Genomic DNA, 14,138 nt, shown 5'->3' on the forward strand with positions numbered 1-14,138 from the left:
TTTACCCACATGCATTATTTTGTTAAAAAATACTTTGTTTTATCATTTAAATGTGCCAAATAAGTATATATTTTTGGTTCTTACTCCTTTTTAACATTAAGTATTTCCTTATTATTTGTGGAGGATGCTTTCTGAGATATTCTGCATAGACCTGAAACCACAGATGATACCAAATTCGTCTATAGATCTATATGTATGTGTGTGTGTATATATATTTAAACATATATGTATCAAAACACATAAAGATCTATATATATATATACATATATATATATATATATATATATATATATATATATTAAACATATACTCAAGTAGCTGTTATAAAGTTTAACTTATAAATTAGGCACAGTAACAAATCAGCTATAACTAATAATGAAATAAAACAGTTTTAACAATAAGCTATAATAAAAGTTATTTGAAACATGAGTTTTTTAACTTCTTGAATTTTCCACTTGATATTATGACCACAGTTGACCATGAATAACTGAAACTATGGAAAGTGAAAACACAAGTAAGGGAAGACTAGTGTACTGTTTCTTTCCTTATGGAATATAATCCAGGTAGATATAATCTGAGTGTTTATGTGCTTGTATCATATTGATAGCTTTTAAATTTTGAAAATGATTTGACTACTACTGTCTCTTAGCCCTCTTATTACTAAGTACAACACGTTATACTAATTATTGGTCAGCTAAAAAGATAAATATGTATCTCTGTTAAGGGGCAAAGACCAAAATCAGCTAACATTCTCAGCAAAAATGAAAGCCAATGATAATATTTACGAAAGTTTTTGGTGTACCTTGTAGCCTCCATTACCAAAGTTGCTCATGTGCCCTGGTTTGTATTCTTGGGTTAGTATATGAAAACAGTTTGGTTTCTATAAGTATATTCACATCCCACTGATTGTATAATTCACACCAAAATTAAGTGATGTCATAGGGCATCACTGACTATGAGAGGGAGCCTTATTTAACAAACAACTGCTCTGGAAGAGAAACATGCCTCAAACTGCAAAAATTTGTTTGCTAACTGATCTTCCCAGTGGGTATAATCTCTAGAGTTCTTTTAAATATATGGACCATTACCTGTTTGATATCAATTATTGTGCATATCTTTCTGTTTCTATCATAATCAATCTATGCTGCATTTTCTACTTCTTTATTGAATTCTGAGGAGATGAATTAACAAAGCATTTATGTAGCAAAGCCTTTTTTTCCTTCTAGGATATCTTTCACCCTAACTGTTCATTCCCAATTAATGGTAATATTACTATAATTCCCAATAGTTGCAGTTTAAAACAAAAGCCCATATTGTGAAAGTAACTTTAGGTATTCAAGGTCATTTACATTGTCCAATTTAAAATCACAGTTTCTCATTTGGCTGTAGAAGAAACTTGTTCATAAATCACAACATTTTAATGTATTAAGTAAAAGATGATTTTTAGGTATTAATTTTTAAGCTAAGTAAAAGTATAATACTGTGCTATATAAAAATCAGGGTCATTTAATTACCAATTCATTTATTTCCAATAAAACTTTGGTAGAAAACATCCCTGTATACCTAAAGTTGAAGATAATTCGGTTAGGTCCCTATTATACATTAAGCCAGTCAACAATTTTTATCCTTGTCATAGGTTTAAAATATCTGTCAATTCCTATTAAAGGATTATAACATGAAATCAATATAGTCAATAGGTATATAAAATGCCAATAGAAATTTTTAAGAAAAAGCAACAGGATTTGCAATGCTTTCAGATATATTACTCACCAGAAACAGAGTTCGGAAGTTGCTGAGGTCACCAAAAAAGTCCTCTATGGTTACTGTCTTAGAGTCAAAAATGAAGTACTCTCCAAGATTCTCATACAGCTTCACCATGTTATTGTGCATTGTGGACAGTTTTTCATACTGGTCTCTCGCACTCTTTGTAAAGCTGTAGCTTTGTGTTAAGGAACATGATCCAATAAGACTTACTTCAGATGCTATCACTCAATAGAGATTGAATTAAATAATCACTTATGTAAACATATTTGCACTTCACAAATACTTGTGTATTCATTTGCTAGGACTGCCATTATAAAATATCACAGTCTGGGTGGCTAAACAATATACATTTATTTTCTCATAGATCCCGAAGCTAGAATTGTGAGAGGTTCTTATAAAGTCTCTCTCCTTAGCTCACAGATGGCTACCTTCTTGCTGTGTTCTCATATGGTTGTCCCCCTGTGTGGTCTGTGTTGTAATCTCTTCTTTCTTCAGGGACACCAATCAGATTAGATTAGGGTACACCCTAATTAATTTCCTTTAACTTATTTATTTATTTAAAGGCCCTATCTCCAAATACAGTCACATTCTGAGGTACTGGATGGTTAGATCATCAACATATGAATTAGTCTCCAGCAAGTTGTATACACAATCAATCAGTAAACTATTTGCTAGAGTTATATTGACTAGTAAGCTTAAATTTTTTTAAAACAAGGAGACTATTTAATATATAACCGTGTAGGATATGTCTGCAAGATCATGTTTGCTAAATGAAAGCACAGAGGTAGAAAATAACTTCATATATATTTATGAGTAACATAATGAGAAAGGAATAGCAACAAAAATTTAGAGAAAAAGAAATATATAAAATTTTCTTTTATAATATACATAGTATATAGAAATACAGAGGCTATAGTAAATTCTATATGTTATATTTGTGTGTATATGTGTATGTATATGTATAACACACACATATATCAAGTACACACACACACACACACACACACCAACTATCCATACTGCTTAAGAAGAGGAAGCAGAGGGAGGGAGAAGAAGGAAGAAAGTGATCAGATTCAGTATACACTATTCTGAAAATATGGTACTTTGCCATTTGAGAAAACAGCAGAATTAGGAATGTCATTTATACCTTCCTTTCATGGTTCTTCCCTGAAGTAGGTGGAAAAAAAATTCTCTGAAAATGCCTCTGAAGCAGGTCATAAGACCCTTAATCCTGAACTGTCCATCCCATACACAGAGGAAAAAATTGCCTTTATCTCTAGACATACACAGCTCAGAGAAGAATCTGTAAAAATATGCCTTGATAAGTCCCCCTTTATCCAATTTTAATTCCCTATATCCAGTGTTCAACAAATGTAAGCACAGATACTTGATGGTGGCACATGCCTGTAATCCCAATGACTTATGAGGCTGAGGCAGGAAGATTACAAATTTGAGGCCAGCCTCAGCAAATTACTGAGATTCATAGGTATAAAATATATGATAAGTCCTGTTAAAGGATTATAACATGAAATCAATATAGTCAATAGGTATATAAATGCCAATAGAAGTTTAAAAAGAAAACCAACAGAATTTGCAATGCTTTCAGAACTATTACTCACCAGAAACAGTTTGGAAGTTGCTGAGATCAACAAAAATGGTTACTGTCTTAGAGTCAAAAATGAGGTACTCTCCAAGATTCTCATACAACTTAGCAAGTTAGTGATTGTCTCAAAATCAAAAAAAAAAAAAAATGAGAAGGACTGGGGAGGTACTTAGTTATAAAGAGCCCCTGGGTTCAATCCCTTAGGACTATGAACAAAACAAACACAACAAAAAGAATGTTTCAGAGAAAGTTAAGTGCACTAAACATAAAAAATAAAGAGAACCCAGTCAATTTTTTAAATAAGAGTAAGTTGGTGCAGTGGTGCATGCCTATAATCCCAGCTACATTGGAGGCTGAGGAAGGAGGATTGCAAGTTTGAGGCCAGTCTCAGCAATGTACAAAGTCCCACAGCAACTTAGGCCCTGTCCCAAAACAAAAATATAAAGGATTGTGGATGTAGATCACTGATGAAGTGCCTCTGGGTTCAATGCTTAGCACCAAAATAAAATTTAACAGAGTTGGAATTGTAGAAAGAGGATAATAACACTGTGGTGTACTAGTTTAAGATGCACTCCAGTGGTATTAATATTTTGTGATAGAATTTTTTATCGGGAACTGATAATTGTGCCTTGAAATACTTGATTTTATAGGGTTTTCTGAATTCTTCAGTGTTTTATTATAACCTGGGGCCAAATTTATTTTCAATGGGAACACAGCTCTAGTTTTACAATGGTAGTCGATGGGGAAATCAGACCATTTCTGGAAAATTACTTTGCAGCTAACACTTATGGAATACACTATGATTTTTAAAATGAGATGCCTCCTTCCTATGTTCTTTTTTATTCTATTTAACTATTAGCATTCACATTAGCAATATAACAACCCCTTTCAGGCTAATAGGTGACATTAAATCTTTCAACTCTTTAGTCCATTTTGATATTAATAGACCTGAAAGAATAACATTTTTGACATACTCTACTTTCTTTTTATACACAAAAGGGAACATAATGCTTACATACATTTTGATTTTCCCTTTTGCACTATTACCATATAGTATATGTTAATCATATTGTTTAAGTGTAGCAGAACTGAGACAATACTCTTCATGTCTTAGCACAGAATTAAAGGGATATTTCTAGACTTTCTTCCATTAAAAAAAAATCCAGACTCATGCCAGGGACTTGCTAGGCAGAAATACTCTACAAAGGTCACTTACTTACAATCTATTTGCAATGCAAATTACTAAATTGTTTATATATTTCAGAAAGCTCAACATCTATAAAACACAGATAAAAAGCAATAGATAACAAAAAAGGCAAGAATTTTATGTTCCCATTTATCCTAACACAATTTTTCACTGGCTAAAACATGTTCATGTAGTGATATACAATTTCATAAATTTGTTTTTATAGAACAAAAATTGATTTTGGAAATTCTGTCTGTGCACTAAAGTGAGAAAATTTGAAAAATTCTGGGAATGGCTTATCTTTGAAATAACAAATGGAAAGTAGCCCAGTCTTTAAGTCCTTCACTTATCTTCAAAGTGATTACTTTGTAAAAGGGATATACAGCATAAGTAAGCACTGAAATCTTTCAGAATTTCAACCATGTCACCAAATCTTACATGGGATGGCACATAAAAAAAGAACTAGATGATGTCATTCTTTTTCATACATTTATTTCCTTTAGGGAATTTTTATTTTTTGAGCAGCCACTAAATGCAAGATACTGACTGGCACTATACTAAAAATTGTGGTTCCCACAATGATCATTAAAGTCAATCTCTACCCTGAATAAATTTATAATATAATATTACAAATAATTCTACCATCATTAATTTGCATTTATACAGAAATTTGTCACTTATGATATAATTATCTTGTATTATGCTCCAGATTCTTCAAAACAACCTTTTCAAAAAGGCATAGAAATGAGAATGCAAATTTTAGAGTTTTAGAAAACAGATAAGAGGCACTCAAACTTACAGAGTTAGAATACAGATATCATGATAGTCCCTGGCATGATACTTCTCTTTTCATACAGTAGAAGTGAATTATTTACAATGACAATGAACTTCATTTAACTTTGTTTTAATGCTATATATGTAATAGTAAATATATCTGTAGAATGATGGTCAGCTTAAGTTAAACTTGCATCCTTAGACCTAGATGTTGCTTAGTAGATGTGTTAGCAGATTTTTTTTTTGAGAGAGAGAGAGAGAGAGAGAATTTTTTTAATATTTATTTTTTAGTTTTTGGTGGACATAACATCTTTATTTTATTTTTATGTGGTGCTGAGGCTTGAACCCAGAGCCCCGTACATGCCAGGCGAGTGCGTTACCGCTTGAGCCACATCCCCAGCCCTGTTAGCAGATTTAATAGTTAATTTTATGTCAACTTCACTGGGTTAAGAGATGCCACCACAGCTGGTAAAAATTATTCTAGGTATGTTTGGGAGTGTTTCTGGAGGAGATTTGTATTTGAATCAGTAGACTATACACTACTGGGATTGACTTGAATAGGACAGGCATCTGGCCCTTAGTTATGTTTTAAAAACACTGATCGGGAAGCCTGTGAAATATTTAGAGTGGAATGGGAAGGCCAGGTGTGTAGGTACCATATAACTATTGCTGGCTAAAACTTCTGCTGGCACAGTTCTTTGAGAAACTACTGAAGAGAATGCTATGAACATCAATGAAAAGGTCATTTACTCTTATACTCAGATTTCTTGGCCTTGGTGCCTTATAAGAGGGAAAACAGAAGAGAATCAAAGAATAGTGCATTTGGGGGAGAATGATTCAATTATCTTTGGACTGAAACACATACAGTCTTCCATTATATAAGAAACCTTGGAAGTCCTTGAAATATTTAGAAAGATGAACCCTGAAAAATATTATTTAGAAAGTTTATTAGCTCTCTAAGAAGAGGGTAATTCATAGCAATTTATATCCTGAAATAAATATGTGTTTAAGGTAGTAAAATGGGGATACATCAATACATATAAACTGATCAAATGTGGGGGGGGGGGAAAGATAAGTTCTACAAAGCTAAATGTTTCTGATTTTTTAAGCATGAAAGTTATTCATGATGACTATGAACTAAAATCTTCTTCTAACAGAAGTATCTTTTGCAGGTTTATAAACTAAAATATATGCAGCATTTTAAAACATTAATAGGTAAAATGCTAACTTTTCAAAAGTATTGTTAATTTGAAACTAATTCATGATTCTGGAAAGTTAATTTATAAAACATATCCCAAGACTCACAAATCATTTTTATAATAAATTATGGAAAATATGACCTTAAAATTCAACCTAAAATAGTTGTAACTTCTCCATAGGCTAGTACTCAAATAGAAAAAAAATTATTTTCTTCAAATTTTTAGGTATACTGGCATAGATTTTGATTACTTTTGGTAGCTATATGTTATGGGTGGGATCTTGAATGTTCCTCTAAAAGCTCATGTGTTAGGCAATACAGCAATGTTCAGAAGGAAAAAAAAGTGGATTATGAGACTGTACCTTCAACAATGGATTAATCCATTTGATAGATTAGGAATTTGAGTGGAATATTAGGTGGTAATTGTAGGCAGGCAGGGCATGTTGGAGAAGTAAGTCACTGGGGACATGCCTTTGGGGACCATATCTTGTCCTTGCCTTGCTTGTTCTCTCTGCTTTCTGGCTGCCATGAGCTGAACAGCTCTCCATCAGACACATACCATTTCACTATGTTGTTTCCACCTTGGAGCAGACCAACCGTGACTGAATCCTCTGCAATCATGAACCAAAATAAATCTTTCCTTTCTTACATTGTTCTTGTCAGATATTTTGGTCACAGTAACAAAAAGCTGACTAACACTCTATATCTACCTGTCTATAAACTGGTTGAACGTGACTTTTGTAACTCTTGGTCCCTAACTGGCAAAATAGCAACACTTCCTCAAATACTAGGAGGAGAAAATTCTTTATCATCTTAATTTTGTAAAGAGCAACTGTAACCACAGAAAATGCATTTCATTAGAACTGGAATAATTCTTAGCAGAGCACTGGGAATGAAGGAGTGTACATACACACAGCTAATTGAGTTGAATCATTTCTTAAAATTTCTCATCTTTATAGGCAGTATATTACTTAAAATTTTAATAAAAAATTTGAAATATTAAATATAATTAGTGTTGGATTGTTGAAAACATGGAAAAATCAGCTTGAGATACACTTAACCTTCACATAAGCTTTAGTTAGCAACATGGCATAATTACCTATTTAAATAAAAGGAAGTCACAAATATGCTATCTATTGAAAATATAGATAGCAATTCTACTTTCCATAACCTTCAGGAAAGATTCCTCTAAATGTTAAAAAATATGAATTTTTCCACTTCATTGGAATAATTTAGTCAGAATTACTAATAGTTCAAATAAATACCTTTTAAGTTATTATTAAGATATAATTAAATTGAAATTTACTTACAAACCATACATTATGTGAATTAAAACATCTTGACAAATATTTAAAAATGTGAAACATTAACATGGACAATATGGAAAGCATTAGGGTACTTTATAATAGATCAGGATATAGATTAAAATCCTTTGAAAAATCATATTGCAACACTGAAGCATAGAATATTTAAATAATATAACAAAGATAGCCTAGTTCATGATTTTGAACCAAAGTCCCTAGCATGTTAAATATGGCAACTATGCTACTGGATAGATGAAAATATTTTGTAATAACACAACTTTTCCATAGATGGCTGGAATGAGATGGATAAAGAGAATACTTTTAAATCAGTCTCCTGTTAAAGGCACAAATATAATGGCTATTATAGAGGTAAAAAAGACATTTGAATCCAGGTGCAGTGGCATATGCCTGTAACACCACCAGCTCAGGAGACTGAGACAGGAGGACTGTAATTCAAAGCCAGCCTCAGGAACTTAAAGGGGCCCTTAAGCATCTTAGCAAGACCCTGTCTCTTCCAAAAAAAAAAAAAAAAAAGACATTGGTATTCCTTTTCTCTATCTCCATTCTTTATTCACTCACTTGTGTTTCTGTGTCTTTATCCTATCTCTGAAGACAATCTGTCTTTCTATACTTAGATACTCAACTGAGTGATTTCTTCACTCATTTATTCAAACACCTTAATTAAATGCTTAGTGTGTGCCAGCTATCTTCTATGTATAGATGACAGAGTATTCAAATTTTCAGACAAGGTCACTGGTTTACTGGAAGATGACAGTTCAATCAAGTGAATAAATACAAAATATTTTTTAAAGTGTGAAGTATAGGTTGGCATAGGAGAGTATATGTGAGACCTAACTTAGGACTTGTGGGAGACAAAAGTAGAGCAGAAGTGTGGTGATGCCTCTTGAAGGATGAAACACTAAAACTGAGACCTGAGTGAGAAGAGCTAGAAGAAAGAGCATTGGGGAATGCACAAAAGTATGTTAAACATTCTAGGAACATTAACAAAAGGAAACAGGAGTATGGAGTGGGAGAGAAGAGGGAGCAGTAAGAAGGTTCCTGTAGCAGGTAAGGACCAGATTATACAGGTCTATTAAGCATTTTGAAATTCTCCTGAGAAAATTTTTCAAACTTTCCTGAGAAAAATGTCACTCAAGAGTTTTCCAGAAGTTTTCTGGTGGAGCTTTTTGGGTCTTCTAGGTATAGAATCATATCGTCAACAAATAGTGCTAATTTGAGTTCTTCTTTTCCTATCCATATCCCTTTAATTACTTTTGTCTGTCTAATTGCTCTAGCCAGTGTTTCAAGGACTATGTTAAATAGAAGTGGTGAAAGAGGGCATCCCTATCTTTTTCCAGTTTTTAGAGGGAAGGCCTTCAATTTTTCTCCATTTAGAATGATGTTAGCCTGGGGCTTAGTGTAGATAGTCTTTATGATGTTGAGATATGTTCCTGTTATCCCTAGTTTTTCTATTGTTTTGAACAGGAAAGAATGCTATATTTTGTCAAATGCTTTTTCTGCATCTATTGAGATGAATATGTGATTCTTATCTTTGATTCTATTGATGTGATGAATTAAATTTATTGCTTTCCATATGTTGAACCAACCTTGCATCCCTGGAATGAATCCCACTTGATCATGGTGCACTATATTTTTGATATTTTTTATTTGATTTGCCAGAATTTTATTGAGAATTTTTGCATCTATGTTCATAAGAGATATTGGTCTAAAATTTTCTTTCTTTAATGTGCCTTTGCCTGGTTTTGGAATATGTGTAATAAGAATCGTGACTCATTCCGCTGTCATGTATTTAAAAAATAAAAGCAATAAAAAGATTTTAAAAAGAGTTTTCCATAGATAAGATAAGAATCACATAATCAATGAACTTAGATGCAAAAATTCTCAATAAAATCCTGGCGAATTGAATGCAAAAGCATATCAAAAAAAATGTGCACCATGATCAAGTAGGATTCATCCCTGGGATGCAAGGCTGGTTCAATATACGGAAATCAATAAATGTTATTCACCACATCAATAGACTTAAAGATAAGAACCATATGATCATCTCGATAGATGCAGGAAAAGAATTTGACAAAGTACAGCATCCCTTTATGTTCAAAACACTAGAAAAACTAGGGATAACAGGAACTTACCTCAACATTGTAAAAGCTATATATGCTAAGCCTCAGGCTAGCATCATTCTAAATGGAGAAAAACTGAAGGCATTCCCTCTAAAATCTGGAACTAGACAGGGATGCCCTCTATCACCACTTCTATTCAACTTAGTTCTTGAAATACTAGCCAGAGCAATTAGACAGACAAAAGAAATTAAAGGCATAAAAATAGGAAAAGAAGAACTTAAATTATCGCTATTTGCGAATGACATGATAATATACTTAACAGACCCAAAAGGGTCTACAAAGAAACTGCTAGAGTTAATAAATGAATTCAGCAATGTGGCAGGATATAAAATCAACACGCATAAATCAAAGGCATTCCTGTATATCAGCAACAAAACTTCTGAAATGGAAATGAGGAAAACCACCCCATTCATAATACCCTCAAAAAAAAAAATACTTGGGAATCAACCTAACAAAAGAGGTGAAAGATTTATACAATGAAAACTACAGAACCCTAAAGAGAGAGATAGAAGAAGATCTTAGAAGATGGAAAAATGTACCCTGTTCATGGATAGGCAGAACTAACATTATCAAAATGGCGATATTACCCAAACTTCTCTACAGGTTTAATGCGATGCCAATCAAAATCCCAATGGCATTTCTTGTAGAAATACATAAAGCAATCATGAAATTCATATGGAATAACAAAAGACCCAGAATAGCAAAAACAATACTAAGCAGGAAGTGTGAATCTGGAGGTATAGCGATACCAGAGTTCAAACTGTACTACAAAGCAATAGTAACAAAAACAGCGTGGTACTGGTACCAAAACAGGCAGGTGGATCAATGGTACAGAATAGAGGACACAGAAACCAATCCACAAAATTACAAATTTCTTATATTTGATAAAGGGGCTAAAAACATGCAATGGAGGAAGGATAGCATCTTCAACAAATGGTGCTGGGAAAATTGGAAATCCATATGCAACAAAATGAAACTGAATCCCTTTCTCTCGCCATGCACAAAAGTTAACTCAAAATGGATCAAGGAGCTTGATATCAAAGCAGAGACCCTGCACCTGATAGAAGAAAAAGTTGGCTCCGATCTACATATTGTGGGGTCAGGCTCCAAATTCCTTAATAGGACGCCCATAGCCCAAGAGTTAATAACAAGAATAAACAAATGGGACTTACTGAAACTAAAAAGTTTTTTCTCAGCAAGAGAAACAATAAGAGAAGTAAATAGGGAGCCTACATCCTGGGAACAAATCTTTACTCCTCACACTTCAGATACAGCCCTAATTTCCAGAATATACAAAGAACTCAAAAAATTAAACAATAAGATAACAAATAACCCAATCAACAAATGGGCCAAGGACCTGAACAGACACTTCTCAGAAGAAGACATACAGTCAATTAATAAGTACATGAAAAAATGCTCACCTTCTCTAGCAGTCAGAGAAATGCAAATCAAAACCACCCTAAGGTACCATCTCACTCCAGTAAGATTGGCAGCCATTAGGAAGTCAAACAACAATAAGTGCTGGCGAGGATGTGGGGAAAAGGGTACACTTGTACATTGCTGGTGGGACTGCAAAATGGTGCGGCCAATATGGAAAGCAGTATGGAGATTCCTGGGAAAGCTGGGAATGGAACCACCATTTGACCCAGCTATCGCCCTCCTCGGACTATTCCCTGAGGACCTTAAAATAGCATGCTATAGGGATACTGCCACATCCATGTTCATAGCAGCACAATTCACAATAGCCAGACTGTGGAACCAACCTAGATGCCCTTCAATAGATGAATGGATAAAAAAAATGTGGCATCTATACACAATGGAGTATTATGCAGCACTAAAAAATGACAAAATCATTGAATTTGCAGGGAAATGGATGGCATTAGAGCAGATTATGCTAAGTGAAGCTAGCCAATCCTTAAAAAACAAATGCCAAATGTCTTCTTTGATTTAAGGAGAGCAACTAAGAACTGAACAGAGGGAAAGAGCATGAGGAAAATATTAACATTAAACTGAGACGAGTGATGGGAGGGAAAGGGAGAGAGAAGGGAAATTGCATGGAAACGGAAGGAAACCCTCATTTTTATACGAAATCACATATATAAGGTTGTGAGGGGAAAGGGGGGGGAAGGGAGAGAACGGAACAACAACAGATGAGGTAGAGAGGGAAGATGAGAGGGGAGGGGAGGGGGGATAGTAGGGGATAGGAAAGTCAGCAGAATACAACAGTCACTAATATGGTATTATGTCAACATTGTGAATGTGTAACTGATGTGATCCTGCAATCTGTATTTGGGGTAAAAATGGAAATGCATAACTCATTTGAATCAAATATATGGAAGATGAAAAAAATAAATAAATAAATAAAGAATCACATAATCAAAGATAAGAATCACATAATCATCTTTTGATCACACTTCCCTGGATCAAAAGGCATAAGAAATGCTACCTAAATTAAAACACATACCAAAAACCAAAATCAAAACAAAACAAAAAAACCCTACAACTAGTGAAACACAGAATACTGTCCAAATGATAGTTAAGTTTACTTGCTAGTTCCTAACTACTGACGAGACAAATATATATTGTATATATAGTCAACTGAAGTATATTTGATAAATGATTGAGAATGCTACCTAGAATCAGAGGCAGTTAAAAAAATAACAGGTGGTAGGCAATATATAATGACTAAGATTGGCATATAAATAGTTGTGTTCAGAGTAACATAAGAGTTATGATTATAAATTTTTTAGATTTATGTGTATATTTTGGAATGTCAGTATTATTTAATATACATAGTATGCATATACAGACATTAATTAGAACAAGTCCTACCTCCAGCCCTACCTCACATTCATCTCTCAGCATCATTTATCATGTGCTGATAATGTATAAGAAACTGCTACAGATTAAATAAAGAAAAAGAAAGTTAAGTGATAAGACATGGCTCCTAACCCTCACTGAATTTATAAACTGCTGTTGGAACACAGATAAATAGCAGAACAGCAGTAACAGGACTAATGTTTATTAAACTCTCAAAATAAACCAGTCACTGAAGAAAATGTTTTACAAGTGTCTTTTTTTAACTGTAGCCCAGGCCCTATGACTTATATATACTATTATTAACTGCATTTTACAGATTATGAAATTAGCCTCAGGGAAGTCAACCAACTTTCTCAGTGCCACCTAGACAGTAAGTAGATTCAGGATTTGAACCGGAGCATCCTTTCCTACACCCCCACAAAACTGCATGCTATACCAGCATGACATACTTCTCCCCATGTTTAAAAGAAAAGAAAAAGTGCTTGACAATATAAAACAAGATCCACAAAAGAATTAAAGAAACATATGAAACCACACATAAAGGAGTGATTCTGGGACAATGAGGATACATTTCAGGAGGAAGTAATGTTAACTCCATCTTGAGATATGGAGATTTTTCCATTTAGAGTGAAGGCAGTGAGCATAGCATGAGCAAAGGTGTTAACATAGTTGGAGTTATCAAACAACTGTAGCTATTCTGAGATAAGGTAGTTTAGGCACACAGGGAGATGTCAGGGGGGATACACCTGAAAAAGAGTCAAATGCATATTATGGATTTCATGTTTTTTTTTATGTATTGAAAGTTTGTATGCAGAGGAGTAACATGATCTTATGAATCCAAGTCTGGGAACAGAGGAAGGATAGTTTGGAGATATAAGAGAGTGGACCCACAGACAGTACTTAGGATGCTAACAGAATAGCACTGCAAATAGAACATCAGAGACAGACATAAGAAATATAGAAAAGGTAGACTGCATAGGGCATGGTGACTGACTAGATGTTAGTGGTAAGGAGAGGAAAGTATGAGGATGCCACTTGAGTTTTCTAGCCTGGGTGACTCAGAGTATGTATTTGTATTGTGAGAGGTTTTTTTTTCCTTTACTTTGTTTTTTTTTTTTTTTTTTTTAACCAGAAATTGAAAGACAAAAAAAAAAAAAAAAAAAAGGAGCACTATTCCAGAGGGAGAGACTAATGACTAGTTTTGGACACAGTTTTAGATACCTGTGAAATCCTGGAATAGTAATATCTAATAGGCAGTTGAACTACTATGTGGGCTCTCCTTGGTACAATGGAGATCAGCTGTATGGCAGCAGTGAGAAGTGAAAAGCCAAAGCAAACGGTACAAAGG

General features: G+C 33.8%; 1 protein-coding gene across 9 annotated transcripts in view; it reads right to left on the reverse strand.

Moving 5' to 3' along the window:
* The window catches only part of Diaph2 (diaphanous related formin 2), an 826,282-nt gene that overhangs the window by 230,666 nt on the left and 581,478 nt on the right, over window positions 1-14,138 (reverse strand). For 2 of the 9 annotated variants that reach the window (XM_077107725.1, XM_077107726.1), the window contains one exon: window positions 1,771-1,939. The exons of the other annotated variants lie outside the window; for them this stretch is intronic. In XM_077107725.1, the coding sequence (XP_076963840.1) occupies window positions 1,771-1,939 (169 nt within the window). The remainder of the gene's footprint in view (window positions 1-1,770; window positions 1,940-14,138) is intronic. 9 annotated transcript variants of the gene reach the window in all.

Source organism: Callospermophilus lateralis, chromosome X (assembly GCF_048772815.1).
Source record: "Callospermophilus lateralis isolate mCalLat2 chromosome X, mCalLat2.hap1, whole genome shotgun sequence".
Lineage (NCBI taxonomy): Eukaryota > Metazoa > Chordata > Mammalia > Rodentia > Sciuridae > Callospermophilus > Callospermophilus lateralis.